This window comes from Ictalurus punctatus, chromosome 13 (assembly GCF_001660625.3).
Source record: "Ictalurus punctatus breed USDA103 chromosome 13, Coco_2.0, whole genome shotgun sequence".
NCBI lineage: Eukaryota > Metazoa > Chordata > Actinopteri > Siluriformes > Ictaluridae > Ictalurus > Ictalurus punctatus.
Window position 1 is genome coordinate 855,001 of NC_030428.2, and position 11,601 is coordinate 866,601.

At 44.4% G+C, this 11,601-nt stretch overlaps 1 protein-coding gene across 5 annotated transcripts in view; it reads right to left on the minus strand.

The window, feature by feature from the left end:
- aclyb (ATP citrate lyase b) overlaps positions 1–11,270 on the minus strand; it is a 15,294-nt gene extending 4,024 nt beyond the window's left edge. The window contains exons 1-23 of one of the 5 annotated variants that reach the window (XM_053685041.1): positions 11,092–11,270; positions 9,338–9,454; positions 9,047–9,213; positions 8,830–8,952; positions 8,641–8,703; positions 8,366–8,556; positions 8,181–8,260; positions 7,697–7,827; positions 7,465–7,583; positions 7,210–7,346; positions 7,014–7,075; positions 6,790–6,907; positions 6,549–6,703; positions 6,366–6,459; positions 5,914–5,970; positions 5,369–5,398; positions 3,460–3,601; positions 2,923–3,091; positions 1,367–1,471; positions 1,037–1,233; positions 699–780; positions 453–563; positions 197–324 (exon numbers count right to left, since the gene is read on the minus strand). In XM_053685041.1, the coding sequence (XP_053541016.1) occupies positions 197–324; positions 453–563; positions 699–780; positions 1,037–1,233; positions 1,367–1,471; positions 2,923–3,091; positions 3,460–3,601; positions 5,369–5,398; positions 5,914–5,970; positions 6,366–6,459; positions 6,549–6,703; positions 6,790–6,907; positions 7,014–7,075; positions 7,210–7,346; positions 7,465–7,583; positions 7,697–7,827; positions 8,181–8,260; positions 8,366–8,556; positions 8,641–8,703; positions 8,830–8,952; positions 9,047–9,205 (2,453 nt within the window). In that variant the 5' untranslated portion in view covers positions 9,206–9,213; positions 9,338–9,454; positions 11,092–11,270. The remainder of the gene's footprint in view (positions 1–196; positions 325–452; positions 564–698; positions 781–1,036; positions 1,234–1,366; positions 1,472–2,922; positions 3,092–3,459; positions 3,602–5,368; positions 5,399–5,913; positions 5,971–6,365; positions 6,460–6,548; positions 6,704–6,789; positions 6,908–7,013; positions 7,076–7,209; positions 7,347–7,464; positions 7,584–7,696; positions 7,828–8,180; positions 8,261–8,365; positions 8,557–8,640; positions 8,704–8,829; positions 8,953–9,046; positions 9,214–9,337; positions 9,455–11,091) is intronic. The other 4 variants (XM_053685040.1, XM_053685043.1, XM_053685042.1 and 1 more) reach the window with 4 other exon arrangements.
- Between the last annotated feature and the right edge of the window lie 331 nt (positions 11,271–11,601).

Below are 11,601 nucleotides of genomic sequence, written 5' to 3' on the forward strand. Positions count from 1 at the left end.
GAGCAACCACACACACACACACACACACACACACACCTTTTAGTATATTTGTTTTTACTATTACTTGAGGAAAATGTGATGTTAAACTGTTCTTTTACAAATGGTGTACACATTATTATTAAATTAGAAATGAGGATTGTTTTAGGATTGAAAAAGTCAGCTGTTCCAGTAACTGGGGTTTTGGATTATTTCGGACCTGATGACGTCTCCGAGCTCGTCGAAGCTCCTGGGGACGTAAACTCCGGCCTCGTGCAGGGCCATGTTCTTCGCCACGGCCGTCTCCGAGGTCTGATTAGCGCACGCGCCTGCGTGACCAAACTGCACCTGAAACACACACACACACACACACACACATACATATATATAGATATATATACACACACACACACACACACACACACACACACACACACACACACACACGAAGTATGTAGGAGACGTGCAATACTAACCTCAGAGGAGAAGAGTGTAGCGCAGGTACCGATACACCAGCACACCACAGGTTTAGTGATCCTGCCCTCTTTAATGCCCTCACAGATCTTATACTCCTCTGTACCGCCGATCTACACACACACGACAAAGAAAGGGAGAATCAAAGTAAGATGACATTTTGCCAGATTACATCAGCAGTTTGCACACAGTTACACATTTGAGCCACAGGAAGTGACATTACGTTACAGCAGGTAAAAGTGTCTCACCTCTCCCAGCACCACGATCATCTTCACCCCGGGCGTGTCCTCATAACGCAGCACGTGCTCCATGAACGTCGAGCCGGGATACCTGCGTTAACACAGGAACATGGCTTACACCGCCGCCCTGCTGAACTCTGGACCCTGATTGGTCGGTTAATTCACAACAGCAGCAGCACAGGGTTTTATTTGTGAACACGCCCCAATAAGAAAACACATTCGTGGGGAGTTAGCGCCATCCCATAATTTACAGACGCCGCGCTGTTGCTATGTTTACCCGGCAGCAGGAAATGATTATTTAGCCAGGTTCTATAAACGGAAGAGATGAAAGCCTAGACTGTTCTCACCTGTCCCCTCCGATGGCCACGCCCTCATACACGCCGTCTGTGGAGCGCGAGATGATGTTGTTGAGCTCGTTAGACATGCCGCCCGAGCGGGACACGTATGCCACGCTGCCTGGGCGATACAGCTTCGATGCTAGGATGTTGTCCAGCATCCCGCCAGTGTTCCCGATCTTAAAGCAGCCCGGCTTAATCCCGCCCACCTTGATAAACCAATCACAGAAGTGCAAATAGGAAATGGGAATTCTTAGATAGCTAAACACCGATGCATGCGCTATTTGTGTGATTTGGGACGCAGCCGACGAATCAGCGGGATTTGCGGAGGAGCGTATTTACCGTAGCTGGGCCGATGATGGTGACCCCCTTCTCATCTGCGGTTTTGATGAGTTTCCGTGTGAGCGCCTCAGGAATTCCCTCGGCTATGATCGCGATAGTGTGGATCTAATCACACACACACACACACACACACACACACACACACACACACGTTAAATATTTCTTTTTTCAGTCCCCTCCGAAACTATTGGAACACCAAGGTCAATACATTAGTTTGTGAGTTTACACCAAAGACATTTGGGTTTGAGATTAAAAGATGGAGAAGAGATGAGAGTTTAGGATTTCAGCTTTTATTTCCTGGTATTATTCTTAAACAACATAATATTGGGTAGCATTTCCCTCACTTGCAGTAACCGCATCAATCCTGCGGTTTCTTCTGAGAAGCTTCTCCAGGATTTTCCGAACCGCAGCTTCTCTCAGTAGTTGTTTGTTTCTCCTTCAGTCTCCTCTTCAGGAGGTGAGGTGCTGATCAGTTGGGTGAAGGTCTGGTGATGGACATGTCCAGTCTAAAACCTTCCACTTTTCCTCCTGATGAAGTCCTGTGTCGAGGTGGAAGTGTGTTTCGGATCGTTGTCTCGCTGCATGATGAAGTTCCTCAGACTTCTGAATTCGTTCTGCTGCTCCCATCACGAGTTCATCATCAGTAAAGATCAGTGAGAATGTTCCAGAAGCAGCCATGCAAGTCCAAGCCGTGACGCTACCTCCACCATGTTTCACAGGAACGGCTCGTATCTTCTGGATCCTTTCTTTCTCCACACTTCGGTATCTGTTCATCTCAGTTCCAGAACTTTAGAGGATCATCTCTGTATTTCTTTGTGAATTCCAGTCTGTCTTTCTGATCGTTACTGCTGAGTGGTTTCCATCTTATGGTACGGCCTCGAGAATTCTTCTCCGAACGGTGTATTGTGAGACCTTCACCCCTGCCCTGTGGAGGTTGTTGGTGAGGTCACTGACTGTTTGTGGGTTTTTCTTCACAGCTTTCACAATGTTCATCATCAGCTGCTGTTGTTTTCCTTGGCCGACCTGTTCGGTGTCTGTTCCTCAGTACGCCAGGGGTTTCTTTCTTTTTCAGACCATTCCAAATTGTTCCATCTTCTACACCCTGTGTTTAAGCAATGCCTCCGATAGATTTTTCCCTCTCTTATAGGCTTCAAAATAGCTCGCTTTTCTCCCATAGACATCACTCTGAACTTCATGGTGGTTTATCCTTTTTAACGACAAATACAGTCTTCACGGGTGAAATACAGGACTCAAACCAAGAGTAGATGTTCAGAGCTGTTTATTGTTAAACAGGACACACCTGGGTAACAGGAAACACCTGGCAGTCACATGTTCCAGTATTTTTTTTGCTCGCCTACAAATCGTGTGGTCCGAAATGCGCTGTGTTCCATGTGGTTTAACATGCCTACATATAAATACCGGGAAATAAAAGCTGAAATTCTAAACTCTTCTCATATCCATCTTTTGATCTCAAACCCGAATGTCTTACATGCATACAGCTCCAGCATACACACCAACAAGAGCCTGCTGAACAGTCTACTGTGGAAACCCCTCACCTGCGGGTAGTTCATGGTCTCCATGGTGCTGTCGAAGGCCGAGCGCAGAGACGCAAAGCTGATCAGGACGTCCACTTCCGGGTGCTTCTTCATGGCGTCGGCCATGTTCTTATAAACGGGTAACAGGATCTCCTTATGACCCCAGTAGAACTTCTGCTTGTGGTCTCCTCTGATCCACATGAACACATTTGGGAGCGGGGTGAGAAGAGCGAGAGAGCAGTTTATTCGACACACTTTGTGGAGTTCTGGATTGTGATTGGTCAGCAGGTGTTGATTAATTTTCTAAAAAACAGCAGCTATGACAGAAGCAACAGGTTTATATTAACATAACGCCGATACGTCTAATACGTTATCGTTTCCATAGCAACAGCGTGATATGGCGATTTGAGAAGTTTCGTGTAAGGATTTAACATTCACGGAAGGAAGGAGTCTCCAAGTTTTCAACATCGGTGTAGTTTCTCGGCAACACGACAAGCTGCGTTTTGTTATTAACTTTAAGAGGGAGACGTTACAGGTAACGTTTCTGATTATACTTACGTAAACGGATAAACCATGGCGGCTACGGAGGGCTCTTCACGAGAACAAACGTAGTCGAAGTCCAGCATTCCCTGAACCGCTCGAGTCTGCATCCCCCACACTATAGTCTTAGTGTGTTTACTGAACAGAGCGGTAGCTTTAGCTAGAGAGAGAGAGAGAGACATTCTCAGAGTTTCAATTCGTCCCGTTTTCTGCTCAAAATCGGCAAAAACAGGAACTATGGTACTCAGGGGCGGGACTAATGCCACTGTCGACTTCTGAATGGTTATATGTACGAGGTACGAGCCACACAACATGAAACTTCAATATTCTGCTTTTGTGCCATTTTATTTCTCACCCACACACACACACACGTATTTTAATATCTCAGAAGAGACAAAGCAGTACCGACTGCTCATACGATGTTATTTTCACTCCGTCGTTTGTTGTTTGTGACGTTAACCCAAGCTCATCGTCCGTGGTGGAGTGAACCATGGTGTTCTTGCTCTGTAATGCTGATTGTGACTACAGCTGGGACGATATAGTAGTATCGAGACCACGATAAACCATGTCATGGCAGACTTTTCTGAGACATCATGAAATTTCGTGAATTTTTTTTTTTATGTTAGAAAAATGAACAAAAAAAGTGGTTATTTTGCAGCTGACTTCATTTAAAAATTTTGTACTGAATCTTTAATATTGTAAACATTTTACATTTACTGTTAGAATCAGTAAAATGTTTGGGTAATTACCTTTTTGTAGACATTAAATAAAAATATCATTGAATGGTGTTCAGTTTTTATTTGTTTTCTACTGCTCTACTGACAGAGTGTGGTTATATATCATAGAAATGCCTCAAGTATCATGATATAACATCTTTATCGTATCAACTCGAACCCCAAGTACCATCAGCTCCTGTTTGGATCAGTTCTTGGTTATTGGGGAAAATATAAATAAATAAAAAACACCCAATACTGTATGTCTTTAATACCCCAGTGTACCAATTTACCCGATTATTACCACATACCCATCCTCACAATAATGATTATGGGTAAAAAAAAAAATTATTAAAAAAAAAAAAAAGTGGGGAAATGCATAAGCAGAGTGTAAGCAGAATAAAATCAGCGAGCAATGCTCCCTGCCTAACACTAGGGGGTGCTCAAGAGACATTAAAATTATCCTCAAATAACTTCCAGCTTATCTCACACACACACACACACACACACACACACACACACACACACACACACACCAGGGTTTCCATCCCTGCTTTAAGTCTGATTATGAAATCCAACACATCCTCGTCACATTCATTAATATATAAAAGTGTAACACTTTTAAAAGTAAAGAAGTGCTGCACTGTTTCCTGCTGATGCTGTGAGGCAGCCATGTTGATCCGATGTAACTTGGTGGCGCCCCAGAGTAAGAGTTATAGGGGTTATTCGAACGCAGCGTATGTTGTGAATTGCTCGAGCTTGTACGTTGCCTACGGAGTTTTATTACTAACTAACTAGCACGCCAAGTACATGGACACTAGAAACGTTTGCACGCATGCCCACATTCTCTCTTCCTGTCCTAAAAAAAAGATGCAGTGTGTTTACGACGATTAAGAAATTGGAACTCTGTTGTGTAAACCTTTCCAGTGTCTATAATCTTAACAGAAACAGATGAAGGGGGTTAGTGTGTAATAGAAACAGTGTTGGAACAAGGCCCGTATTCGTCACACCGGTCAGGTACCGTGTCCACACCACAGAGCCACAGCAAATCCAGGGGCACGCAAGAGAGAGAGACACACACAGAGCTATACACAGATATACAGAGAGAGAGAGAGAGAGAGAGAGAGAGAGAGAGAGAGAGAGAGAGAGAGAGAGAGAGAGAGAGAGACACACACAGATACACACAGTGCAGCAGCTAGCACACTCGTCCCTACCTCGGCTCCGATCTGCTGTGCTGCTATGCTCTGTTCACCACACAACACACACACATAAATAAATACTTTACACATCAATGAATTTGTTTCATATCTGTGGTTATCTGAGACACACTGCAGGTTAGTAAAACCACACACGCACACCCACGCCATGCTCCGGATTACATTTAATCTTCTGTGCAAATCATCACAACCATAAACACCTTCATTCAGGACATTCGCCCCCTATAGGCTGGAACCAGGCATGTGCTGATAAATGCTCACGTGGCGTATCGTTATTAACCCATGTTCAGAACGGATATGAAACGACGGACCACGCCGAGGTGATGAGGTCACCCGGGTAAGCAGTATTTTTGGTACTCGGAGCGGTTATCTTTAAAACGGGACCTTAAACTTGCTCACGTGATGTGAAAATTTGGCACGTACGAACACATGCCTAGCTGGGAATCTCGACTTCTCGACCCGAGAACCAAGCAATAAATTCACTTCACAAGGGGCAAGAGTGCAAGGGAGGATGAGATGTGACCCCTGGCATGACCTCTTACCTTTGACAGCGGTGCTGCGTGCACTCGTCACTGACCAAGTTTGGTAGAGAGAGCACGCTTACGAGGCGTCGAGGTGTTTGAGAAGAGGAGAAAAGGAACGAGGGAGGGGTCGTATAAAGGAATGGAAGAAAAAAAAAAAAGAGGGAGAGGGCAAAATTAAAAATCATGAAAGAGGAAGAACAGATAGGTTAAAAAAAGAAAAAAATGAACAAAAACAGATAAGCAAAGAGAATAAGCAAATGAAGAAGAGTGTGTGTGTGTGTGTGTGTGTATGGGGATCTTCAATCCAGTCGAAAGAAAATGTGAAGAACATAGAAGAGTTGGGGGGGGGGGGGGCGTTCCTCGGCTCCTCGGGATGAGCGTGACCCTCGAGCACTTGGCGGTCAACAATACCTCCAAGCTGAAGGAGGAGGGTTTTCATTAAATGTCTGTTTCAGGGGGTTGATAATTACCTGGTGGGACTCCAGGTTTGGGCTTTTTAGCCGGTGTGACATCATTGTTAGGTCTGTGCTCAGAAAATGAAGCCGTTCTGGTAGCTGCTGGAGTCTGAGAGGGAAGAGAAGATAAATACAAATCGGTATCAATGGGATAAGAGAATTCATAAGAGTAACATCTATAGATTCCCGCTCGCTCACCGCGGCACTGCTACTCGAATTAAGCAGGAAGTTGGCGGTGTGGGCGGCGACCGGAGGCTGATTCGGGATGGGGCGATGTCCAAGCGCCATGCCGACGATGGCGGTCATGTGAGTCTCTGTGCCGAACACGTGGATGGGAATCCCGGTGGTCTTTCCTACAAACACGTTAACGCTATTAATGACGTTATAATAATAAAACAAACACACATAAAATAAAAGCTCTACCCTACTGCACACGTACCGACTTCACCCATCACCCGCAGGCCTTCTTGGTAATTCGGTCCTCCTCGACGCACAAAAATAGTCACCTCATGCTCCTTCAGAGGACCCTGATAGTCCTTAATGGCCCTCACTATGCCCTGAAAATAAATATAACACACACAGCCACGATAATCAAGTACATACAAAGAAATCTGCTTTTACTTTTAATTATTGATGGACAGACTGAGAAAGAAAGACTCTTACTTTAAAAGTAGCTGCTACGTTGGTGAAGTTAGCGATGCTTCCTCCGATGATCAGAACTTTACCTGTTGGAGAATCACACAAACGGCTGAGACGAGAACTATTATTATTATTATTATTATTATTATTATAATAATAAACGCCTGCTGTAGGCCATGTTGTGTTGCCGATCCACACACACACACACACACACACTGACCGTCAGGGTGTTTCTCGCGAGTCATGAGCGAGAGGATGGTCTTGGCGTAGTCGTACGTCTGCTGTTCGCTCGGTGCGCCGGAGTACTCGCCGTAGTTCGCCAGCTCATCCACTCCGCCCAGATCACAGATGGTGTCACTGAGACGTCACACACAAAGCAGATAACACACACTGATGAAACAGACACTAAACAATAATAATTTGCAGATTGATGAAAGGGGCGGGGCTATGCAAATATGTTTGTTATCGCCTCTACCTGTAGACGACGGAGGCCCCTCCTCCTGCCACCATGGTCCAGATCCGCCCTCTGGGGTTCAGCAGGGTGAGTTTGAGACTCGCGCCGCTCTTAGCATCCAGATCTGCTATGTAGGCTTCCTACACACACACACACAAAATGGAGTCGTGTTTCTTCACATATTTGTGATACAAGTACAAGTCATACACACCCATAAATACATAAATAAATAAATAAATAAATAAAACATTACCTCAGGATAGGCTTCTCGGCCAAACGGAGGAGGGAACTCAACGTCGCCCCACTTCGGTTTACAGATGAAATCCGCCGTGGCATCGATTTTGGCCGCCATGTCCAGAACGTACACACCTTCCTGCGTGACAACTAATTCAAAAAAATTATTAGAATATAATAATAATAATAATAATAATAATAATAATAATTATTATTATTATTATTATTATTATTATTAACTCTTTACACGTGTTTTCATGCACGGAATAAAACAGGACAGGTTTGTCGTCTGTTACGGGAAAATAATCAGCACCTTCTGACCAATCAGAATCCAGAACTCCCAGACTGATTTGAATATTCTGATACCATAAACCGGGATGATTTTATAATTATGACTGGCGTGATGCGATTTCGTTTCATTCCAAACCTCAACGTAGTGCACTAGAACGTAGGCAGCCTACAGAGGGAGCAGTTATCCTGCTCCTTGATTTAAGAGCACGTACCGAGTGGGTTGATCTCAAGGTAGGTGAAGTACAAATCCTCGTACAGGTTAAAGAGTCCGACAATAAAACTGGCCAGAACTCTGAGAACACACACACACACACACACACACACACACACAGAGCACGGGTTTAGGTTAGTTAACACGTCATCGTTTCCGTAGTGACGCCTGCATGCGGACACTCACTCCTTCTTCTCGTCAGGAACATGTGCGAGCAGCTGTTCGGTCACGGAGGCCGCAGCAAGTTTCTCGTCCACGCCGACCGCCAGGCGCCGCGCTTTGTCGTCGACGTCCCCGACGTCCACGCCGCCTTCGTGATGGAAAAGCACGTGGTCTCCGTCACGCGTGGCATAGATGCACATGTAAAACTCCTCCTCCTGACAAACAAACCGCGATTAAATAAATAAACACCACCACAGTAAACGATACATAAAGTGTTGTGCATTTTCGCCTGTTTATACCTGCGAGTGTGGCACAAACGGCTCGATAAGGAATTTCTTCAGGATTCCCTTCGCCTTTCCGACCTGCACGGGGCGGGGGCGGGGGACACAAACACACGGCTGATTAACGCATATTAAATTAATAATTACACTTAAGCGATTATCCGCACACACACACCTACTGATAAACAGACACCACACAGGACTTACTGTAGTTTCTGTCATCATGCGCGACTTCAGCCAATCACGAACGCCCTGGAGGTCCAGGTCGACGCCCACCAGTCCCAGCTTTCCCCTGCGCTTGATCAGCTGATCAGGCTTCACGACCAATCGCTGCACAGGAGGACAAACGTTATACGATACTACCATGTGTGTGTAAGCCCACACACACACACACACACACACACACACACACACACACAGACACCTGAGTAAGGAGCCATGGGTGGTCCTTTGTGAGTCGCTCCCAGTCGGTCTCGGCTGTGACGCTGGCGTACAGGAAGCGGTTCTGAACGGCCGCCGTCGTACAGATGTGTTTATACAGGAACTCCTTCCCCGTCTGCTCAGAGATGGCTTTGGCAGACATGGCGTCACCTACACACACACACACAGTTTTCTATAAGTTGTATAGTCAGCTGTAGGCTGGAGATTTAGACCTGCACAGGCCACGCCCACAAGACACCAGCTACACGTGACGAACGTATAGTAATATTTAAACCTGCTCGTCTTGCACTCCTGGCTTAGCAATATGATCCGTCCGCACACGTACACGCACAAGCTACAGGAATGGTATTGTTCACATTAGTAACCCTTAAATTACACCCCTTTTGTTCTCCTAGAAGAAAAACAGAAAGAAAGAAAGAACGATTACGCCGTTCGTCACCTGTATAGCACTTTGTCCAACGCTACACTGCAAGACTAAAGTAACCACAGCAAAAGGTCAAGGAGAAGGACATCATTTCTGTACCGGCCAAGCCTTTTGTCAACACACAGTTACTGTTTGCGCTGTAACACTACGTACGTGTGTGTGTGTGTGAGGAAAAAGAAATGGATTAGCTCATGAGAGTTTCATTTTAATGACATACATCAAACAAACAGGTCAGTGTGCGCGATCTAACCAGCACAACTTGTCCTGCCACACACACACACACACCTTTCTCTCCCTCTGTGTGAGAGTGTGTGTGAGAACAGCGAGACAGCTGTATTATTATTATTATTATTATTATTATTATTATTATTATTATCTCCATCTGTAATAACACTGTATATCCACAGGGATGTTTTTTATAATGGTAAATTATGGCTCAGTGCTTGCACGTCCCCCCCCCACACACACACATACATACACACACACTTTATTCTAAGCTCAACAGGGTGTGTAGACAATGCTATTATGGCCCACCAAAAGGGACTCACTTCACACAAGCATTTTTAAAAAAAAAAAAAAAAAAAAAAAAAAAAAGAATTTAAAGAGAAAAAAAAGAATTCAGAAAAAGGAACAAATTCAGGGTGAGAGGGGCATCCTCTCTCTCCTGTCAATCACAGACATCGGCCAATCCGATGCGTCTGTGAGATGTATTCAGAAGAGGGCGGATATCGCTTTCCTCACTAGACGCTTTAACGAAACGAATCTGATGATAAATAATATGTGTAAGTTTCTTACAACACTGCAATATCTTCAGCTGAAAAGTGCTTTTTAACCGTTTTTGACGTGTCACTTTTTTGCAGCATAAAAAGTCACAAAAGCCGTTTTGTGCGAATCTGACCCATTTGGCCTTCCATAGTTTACACTATAACGCCGCTAAGCGTGCGAAATATTCACATTCTATTTATTTAGATAGAACTTATATATATATATATATATATATATATATATATATATATATATATATATATATATATATATATATATATACACACATACACACACACACACACATTAATATATTTATACACGCGCACACCATCCAATAAACGCAATGTAAACATCTGTACAATATAAACATGAATTTCTGTAATAACGCTGCTGTATTCATTACAAGTTCAGTCTGTCAGAAGGCGATGCTAACTAGCTAGCTCATTTCACTGGAGAAGAAGGAGTGAACATGCTAACGGCTAACTACAGCCAAAGAAGAAAAAGTTATATGTTTTCACAACAACAACAAAGCGGAACTAACATTATTAAACACGCTAACTGGTGTTATTTTGACTCATTTAATATTCTACCTCCAACACATTAATTCATTTCACACACAAAAAACAAACAAACTACAGCCGAAGTTACTACAGCAGAGTTTTGCTAACAGGAACGGGTCACATCTCAAACGGCTCGCTGGTCACTAGCTAGGGTGGAGCTACACTCCTGGGGTCGCGCCCTACATAGTGCACTCGTGTACACTACAGAGCGCAGTTTGAGACTCGCCAGGCTCGAGCTAAATATAACGTTAACTCTGCAACCTTGGCAGCTCTTACTGTGCAAATGAAGAACCGCGCGAAGAAGCTGACGCTCACGAGAGCTTGCTGTGTGTCCCGCTGACGCGCGCGAGCGCTAACGCTAACACCATACACTGACAGGCACCGACAGCACGAGCGCTCACTCACTGCCGGTACAGCTTAGCTTGTGTCGCCAGTCTCTCGCCTCATCATCTCGCCACAACGTCACTCCACTCTGATTGGCTGAAATACGGCACCACGTGACCCTGGACGCCAACGCAAGGCGTTGTTTGTTCTTTTTTCCTTATAACCGGTTCATCAGTTTTTTATGCAATTACTGCACATAAAATACACAATACACGGTTGTTTTTTATTTAAATTCAGCATGGGTCATTTGATTATGTGTACCTGTCCTTTAGTTTTAAAGATATTCTTGTTTTAATTGTATATTTGAGCCAATTTTTTTTTGATGACTCATCCTGTACTAACCTTGTGTTTATCCAATTAAATGCTTCCTTCAACGCATATGCCCCGCCCCTACAGGAGCGT